This window comes from Perca flavescens, chromosome 9 (genome assembly GCF_004354835.1).
Source record: "Perca flavescens isolate YP-PL-M2 chromosome 9, PFLA_1.0, whole genome shotgun sequence".
Lineage (NCBI taxonomy): Eukaryota > Metazoa > Chordata > Actinopteri > Perciformes > Percidae > Perca > Perca flavescens.
In genome coordinates, this window is record NC_041339.1 from 1,586,002 (window position 1) to 1,593,891 (window position 7,890).

General features: G+C 41.5%; 1 protein-coding gene across 2 annotated transcripts in view; it reads right to left on the bottom strand.

Annotated features, from left to right (window-relative positions):
- The window catches only part of cyfip1 (cytoplasmic FMR1 interacting protein 1), a 51,479-nt gene that overhangs the window by 14,774 nt on the left and 28,815 nt on the right, over positions 1 to 7,890 (bottom strand). For both annotated transcript variants that reach the window (XM_028586660.1, XM_028586659.1), the window contains exons 12-19: positions 7,193 to 7,315; positions 6,259 to 6,384; positions 6,011 to 6,177; positions 4,443 to 4,590; positions 2,771 to 2,924; positions 2,499 to 2,655; positions 636 to 732; positions 228 to 304 (exon numbers count right to left, since the gene is read on the bottom strand). In XM_028586660.1, coding sequence (XP_028442461.1) covers positions 228 to 304; positions 636 to 732; positions 2,499 to 2,655; positions 2,771 to 2,924; positions 4,443 to 4,590; positions 6,011 to 6,177; positions 6,259 to 6,384; positions 7,193 to 7,315 — 1,049 coding nt within the window. The remainder of the gene's footprint in view (positions 1 to 227; positions 305 to 635; positions 733 to 2,498; positions 2,656 to 2,770; positions 2,925 to 4,442; positions 4,591 to 6,010; positions 6,178 to 6,258; positions 6,385 to 7,192; positions 7,316 to 7,890) is intronic.

The following is a 7,890-nucleotide window of genomic DNA, read 5'->3' on the forward strand; positions in this document are numbered from 1 at the left end:
GTTATTTATATATCCGCCTAAAAAGCATATGTTTCGATATCTTTTTTAATCAAATAATAAATAAAATTCTTATAAATATCTACTACTCCACAATCTTTACCTGTGACCCCTGGCAACTGCTGAAGTACCCCTCGCTGGGAATCACTTACTCAATCACTGACAACACAGGTAAACCCACCATATCCTTACTTATGGAACAGTATGAAACGCACAGATATTTCACCTACCTTCCTGCTAGGATCTTGTAGTAGGCAAATATCTGATCAGCCAGCTTGTAGACAAACTGATCAAAGCACAAGTTCACCTGAAATAACAAGAGAGGTTCAAATTAGCATGTGTGGGTGAAAGTACATTTTTGAATGTGTGATGACCATCTTAAATGGGGAAGAAACCACTATCACTCTGCTATTATTTGTATGCAATTTTGAGATGTTGCTCTTTTTTATTTGTATTAATTTAGCACAATGTATTTGTTATTACTATGGAATGGGGTGAATTTACCATGGTGTTTTAGTGGTGGTAGTGGTGTTTTAGTACTGTACGTACATACAGTTGCATTTTCTAATTACACATTTTGTGTTGTTGCTTCTTGATCACTTCAAATCATCCAGTACGTACACCAAATATTTTATTACCTCAGCCTCTATTTCGTCATAGAGGAACTGCTTCTTGAATTTGGTCAGGGCGTAGTGTGCACTGTCGTTGTACAAATCCAGGGGATACAGCACATACCTGGGAGGGGATTAAAGCAAAAACCTTTATTTAAAAGTGCCTTTGTTTGGATTCCCCACAAGTGTTGCACTATGACTCCATCCAACAGTATGAATACGGGCAGAGATTGGAATATGGCAACTTGTTCAAACGAAGGGAAGCTGACAGAAAGAGCCTCCATGTTGGGTTAGAGACTGCTGAAAATGTAGCGGGGTACAAAAGGTGCAGAACCATTATATTTGTCAAACCAGATTGATCCAATCCTGATGACTCATTTCAGTCTTTTCAGACACAAGTCTGGGAAAACCTGTCAAGCATTTTCAGTCAGAAATGTAAAACTTAAATTCAAATTTTAGGGATTAAACATATCAAATTAACATAAGTGAGCGTACTGCACAGCTTATCTTCCAATGTGCTTCACATACTAGAACAACTGTTCCCACATACTGTACAGTCCACTTCATAAATTGTTGAACAGCAATTTATTTGGGTTCCATAAAATGATACCGTCAATATTAAACACGTATAAAGTTCAATTGCAGAGGTTGTTTTTTTTTAGCAATTCTGGGTGAACCGTTGAAGAATTAGAGCACTTCATTCATTCATGCCAGTTGATGTGCTTAATGGCTTATGTAAAAACCTGCCTCGTATCAACATAATCCTGCAGCAAAGATTTAAAACAAACACGATAACATTTCCGGTTAATCCCAATCGAGGCTTTTACCCAGGGTCCTTTTTGAAAACATAAGATGGAAGAGACAAGACTGTATATATGTATATATTGATTGAATACATCTGGCCAGTCACACAACTAACAATTTCACACAACTTTGTCTTGTCAAAATTGAAGCCCAAAATGTGGTTAGGAGAAGGCAAAGACACAGTGTGGCATTTTAGTACCTCTACTCATCAAATTACACAGTGGAGAACTGTCTAGGTTTTGGGACATTGGCAATATTTTGTTTTTTTTAAGATTATTTTTTGGACATTTTAGACCTTCATTAGACAGGACAGCTTGAGACGTGAAATGGGAGGGAGAAAGAGAGAGAATGACATGCAGCATAGGGCCATGGGTCGGAACCAAACCTGCCGCCGCTGCGGTAAGAACTTAGCCTTTGTACATGGGGCGCACACTAGCATTTTTAAAGCTATAGTTGTTGCTTCTCAATATGCCAAAAAGTGTAATTATCCCAGAATGTTACCCAACAGTTTCTCCAGACCTCTGTGAACTTTAAAAGACAGACAGGATTGGTTAGTCTAGCTTCCGACTGCTTGATTTAGACTATTGTGTTAAAGCTAATACAAGCTAGACAAAAGCTCAGAGAAAGACATCAGGATGTCTAAAGAATAATAGGAGGAAATTTAGTAGGAATGAGAGAGGAAAGCGTGTCTACAGCCCAGGAAGCAAAAGCAGCACGTTAGCAGAGCAGCAGCAGCTTCCCTGCTCTGTCTGCGTCTACACAGAATGCATTTAGGCACAGTTTTGAGTGTAGGTCAACCGTGTTTTGGCAGCACTCAGAACCCAACCTGCAATCACTACAGTTAGGGGGGAAAACTGGAAGAAATAAAGCTTAAGTGAAAAAATATGCTTTGGGGGCGTGTTTACACACATATGAGTAGCGCAAGTGAAACGTGAGCTGTTAGCGTGCGTGAGATGAACGACAAAAAAAAAAGTGGCTGAAATGTCTCCTTTGTAGACACGCTGTAACATTGTGTGAAACTGAAGTGTATTGAAAGTGGAATGATTTATTACAGAACACAAAAAAGATGCTGTATGCTCTGCTTACTCCATCATGGACGCCTCCTTGGTCTCCAGGATGTGGTCGGTGAGGATCCAGGGCATGGACATCTCGATGGGGAACTGGATCCTGCGGCCCATTGTGAGCTCCAGGAAGAACTCCCTGAACCAGAGCTGGGAAAGGTCACAACACTGCTGCAAGGTCTCTGCATTGGAAGAGGAAGAGGAGAACCTTTACGAGAAACTGTCCATCTTACAGCAGTTCTATAGCAAGCAAAGTGCTCGCAAAGAGCTACGGGTCAAGCGTTTCCGTTTTCTCACCACTGAAGTTCAGCAGATGGGTGTAAAAGAAGGACTCGCGGTGGAACTTCTCCATGTCCAGGATGGTGGGGCCATCCAGACTGCTGCGCAGAGTCTTCTTAGAGCCACTTTTGTCAGCAATGAGAGACTCCAGCATAGTCCTCACCATGTAGAGCTATGTAGAAAAAATGAAAAACAAGTATTCAACAACCAACATTCATCGTTAAACAACAGTTTGTGACAACAATAAATACATTGCACAGTTCTTAATAATAATATAATATTGCGTAAATGTGAAATATTGGGTAAAGGGTCATTATGTGTGTGGCTTTAGAGCCTGGATGGCCTTCGGAAAGAAAGTGTTTATTAGTCTGATGGTTGGTGTTCTGATGGTCCCTGAGATGGTGGCCGGGGAGGGGGGGGGGGGAACTGTCTTTAATTTAAAAAAAACTGTAAGAGGTAGCGGGTGTCAATGTCCTGGAGTCAGGGGAGAGGGCCGCTGATGATTTTCTGTGCGGTGTTGATGAAAGGGCTTTAAGGGCTTTAAGTCGGCTACTGAGCAGCCAGCCTACCACGCTGTGAGGCAGTATGTGATGATGCTCCCGAAGATATCTCTCCCTAAGAACTTGCAGGAAGTGCAGACGCTGCTGTAACGTTTTGACAGCAGCTGTGGTGTTGGTAGACCAAGAGAGGTTGTGATATGTGATTAGATACTGTGACCTCTTTCAACACACTCTCTATTTATGAAGGGGGGTCACCTCTGTACTTCCTGAAGTCTATGATAAGTTTTTTATTTTTTGTTGTTTTTATTTAGTGTCCGGTTGTTGTCGGAACACTGGACCTCGCCTCGGTAGGCAGATTAATCCTCCCCCGAGATGAGTCATCCGCAAATTATGTATATAGCTTGTGTAAAAGCTCTTCTCTGTGTTGCCTCCAACAGGTCACAGAATATTATCTAATTAAAAGCGACATTTACTAGGAATCTTTAAACCACAGCAAACATGCATCAACAGAGAGGCTGAAGTGCGTTGAGTTCACCTCAGTGGGCGACATTTTTCTTACTCCAGTTTTCATGATCTTTATCATTCACACCTCAAAGCACTATGGATTCAGGGTGTATATACACACAGAAGGTGGTTGTTTAGCTGGGCTTTGTAGTCCTCCACCTGGAATACAGATTAGTTCTTGGAACTGAGCTTTAAGCTGATCTGTGTGGTTTATGAAACATAAGGGATGCTACTACAAAATGCCAATTTGTGTGATATATACAGTATATATAACATACCAGCACAGACGATTAGTATTCAGCACTGTGTTGTATGGATTTAAATTGAGCCGTACAAGTGTACTCTCAAGAAGAAGGACGTATTAATAGTCTTCCAGAAAGACTTGAAGAGAGAACATCACAGAATACCGAGCAGGCTGGTTTATGAGGCGCAGCCGCCCTGCCTGAGATCTTCCTGGCTTATATATTATCTCTCTTAACATGGAATGATTCAACTTTGACATGACCTGAGCTCAAATCTGAAAAGCTATAGGGGCACTGTGAGCTTCATAAGCCTGATTACTGTGCTGGGTCACAGTGCAGCCTGGGTCACAGTGTGTAAGGTGGTGGGAAAGGATAACAATAGTATAAGGTTAATGCGAGGTGTGTTTCAGAATGGGTTTATAAGCAGAGGCGCAGAGGTGAGACCTGTGTACTGGAGGGCCCCACTGCTCGGCGAGGAACCTTGATATCAAAGCCACCCTTGGGATCTTTTTCTCCCCGGAGGGCAGGGTCGTTGTGTGGCTCCCGGCCGGTCTCCCAGTCACACACTGTCTTCCGGATGGCCTGGAGGACGCTGCAATGAGAGGACAATTCAAAAACTGCGATGAGTTTTTTTGTCAACCTTTGGAATTGCTGCACACAACTTCCCTTGTGAATTATGAATGTGATAAAGTGCGCAGAAAATTTTGTTGCTAATGACAAATTAGCTGGAGGGCCTTAGCAACTCAGTAGGGTTCTTTTCTTTTTTTTTTTGATTTCTAAGGGAGCAGCTGCACAGAAGTTCACTGGAGCATTCTGGGGAATCTGCAGGAAAACAGATTCACCATCACCTCCAAAATTACAATACTTCCAAAAGCAATTTGGTTATGTTTGGCTATGAAAACATAATATATTAAAGTTCAGATTTTGTAAATTTGTGTCAATGGCCCAAAAAAGGAATATTTCTAGTATTATTCAACTTTTGTTTGGACACTTGAGGGCAGCAGAAACGAGCTATAAACAACGTTGCCATATCACATTTTTAGTTGCTATTGCAAACATATTAGCAAAGAGTTTCTGTCCACCTGATGAATGCAAGTCGAATATTCACTCTCCATTTAGCTGAGTTTTACACTCCACCAGCCCCTCAAGGAAGAAGGCTCTTACTCTATTTTTTGCATTCTCAGGTACAGGGAATGAATAATTCACACATCTATCATTTGGGCGATGATGTTAACACAATAATATACACTCACCTAAAGGATTATTAGGAACACCATACTAATACCGTGTTTGACCCTATCCTATCAATATGGTCCAACATTTCCAAAGAATGCTTCCAGTACCTTGTTGAATCAATGACACAAAGAATTAAGGCAGTTCTGAAGGAGAAAGGGGGTCCCCCACACCATTACATCCCCACCACCACCAGCCTGCCCAGTGGTAACAAGGCATGGCGGATCCATGTTCTCATTCTGTTAACGCCAAATTCTGACTCTACCATCTGAATGTCTCAACAGAAAGCGGGACTCATCAGACCAGGCAACATTTTTACAGTCTTCAACTGTCCAATTTTGGTGTGCTCGTGCAAATTGTAGCCTCATTTTCCTATTTTTAGTGGAGATGAGTGTTTCCCGGTGGGGTCTTCTGCTGGTGTAGCCCAATCCGCCTCAAGGTTGGTACTGGAGAATCCCAGTAACAGAGAGCAGATTGTGAAATACTCAGACCAGCCCGTCTGCCACCAACAACCACGCCACACGCAAAGTTGTTTAGATCACCTTTCTTTCCCATTCTGACATTCAGTTTGGAGTTCAGGAGATAGTCTAGACCTGGACCACACCCCTAAATGCATTGAAGCAGTTGCCATGTGATTGGTTGATTAGATAATTTAATTAATGTGAAATTTAACAGGTGTTCCTAATAATCCTTAGGTGAGTGTATGTAGGGGTGCTGTGTGACAATCTGCAGCTGAGATGTGATTACTTGAGTGATTTTGTCTGTGGTGCGGTCCAAACCTCTGGATGACATTCTTCTTCTTCTTGATGGCTTGTCGCAGTGGTTCACGCAGAGTGACCTGAGCAAAGTCCTGCAGAGCAGAGTAGATGGTGTGACGGATGGCGTGATTGAACACACTCTCCATGCGTCCCATCAACACCTGCAGTCCCTTTATCATTGCCATCACCTGCCAAAAGCAAAATTTAATCAGTGACGAGACCAACAGTAGTTCAAAAACAGCTAAGTGTGCGATGAAGTCGTAACTGACCTCCACAAGAGCAAACTTCTCCTCGCAGGTGTAGTTGTATCTGGTGGCTCTCTCATACTCCTCAGCGTTGTCGGGGCACTCTTTGTTTGAGTACTTGTCGGTTGGATGAACTAGTTTCCAGGAGTACTGTGAGGGAAGTCCGAAGGTTTGTAAGAGATGTTGTCAAAAAAAAATCCACAACACCATAAATCAATCGGGAGTAATGTGCTATCCATTGAAGCCATACCGTATTGACCCAAATATAAGACTACCCTGATTATAACGATCTCCTCTTTTTCAAGACTCACTTTTGGAAAAATACTTTTTGAAGACCAAATCTTGCTTTATTTGAAAATAATGATATTAAAAACACATTGAATACACTAAAGGTAGGCTGTGGTTTTGAACATCTTTTAATAAAATCATTTTTGAAAAATAAATATCTTTTAGAAACAATTTTCACATTTAAACTAAATAAAATGTAATCACATTTGTAAATGAACTTATGGTATTTACCTCAAATACCATACAAATTAAAGTAAACTGTAGTCTATTGGTGGGCCTGTTTCTAATACCAATTAGCCTGTTCAAGTTTATTCTAGTGAAAATAGAGTTGCTGTCAATTTCTGCCAGCCGTTGCATTCAGCAGCGTCCCCAGACAGACAAATGGACAGAAACAGGTGTGTGCTTTAGTTTACATTAACGTAGTCGGGCTCGGGTCAAGTTTAGACATACTGGCTCGTCATTATTTGCTGCCAGGTGGCCACTTTTTCAGACGTATTTCAAGGAAAAAAATAACCGTATTTATTTATTTATTATGTATAATTTACTTATATTCGGGCCAATACAGTAATAATACCTGAAAACCCTTTGCAAGTCTTTGCAGTGTCTATAGCTCAACAGAAAGGATTAGAAATCAGAATGTTTTCTTTCCGTGCAATATGTGCTTCCTCACCACTTCCATGACGTGAGCGCTCCACTGGGAGAGCAGCTGGATGCCCTGCAGGGCCAAGTCAAACAGCTTCCTGTACTCAGCATCAGTCTTTTGGGCTTCCTGACGCCCTGATCCGGTCACCACCTACATGGACACAGATTAACACACTTTACCATGCTGAACCCAATGCTGACTACCCACACCATGAAATCCTGACTTGAAAGAAGAATAAGTGGCAAAACCTAAAACCGTACTGAGTGAGAAGAAGAAAAAAATAAACGGGAGAAAATTGCACCATTCAGGATGTGACCAATACAATGACTTTCTCATCCTGAACAATTTCTGTCTTAAGTGTGTCAGCAATTCTGATCCACAGGTCAGTCAATTACATTTCCATCTGAATAACACTGAGTTGTGACTCCTGGATATCCACTTGGGGCAAGACATCTGCTGAAAAGCTTGTTACATCACTGCTGGGAATTCAAACTCTCACATAAGAAAAAGCGTTTGAAGCCTACTTGTACAGAAGATTGTCGGCCAAAACAGCCAGGTGGTGAATGTACTTTACCTTTTTTTTAATGGGCTTATATCTGAGTAAAAGGTAAACAATAGCATGCAATGTATTGAACCACCCTTCAGCAATATTAGCATATGCTCGCTTCAAAAGACAATCTAACACCTTGACGACAATAAGAGTGCCCGAGTGTCTCACATTAAGC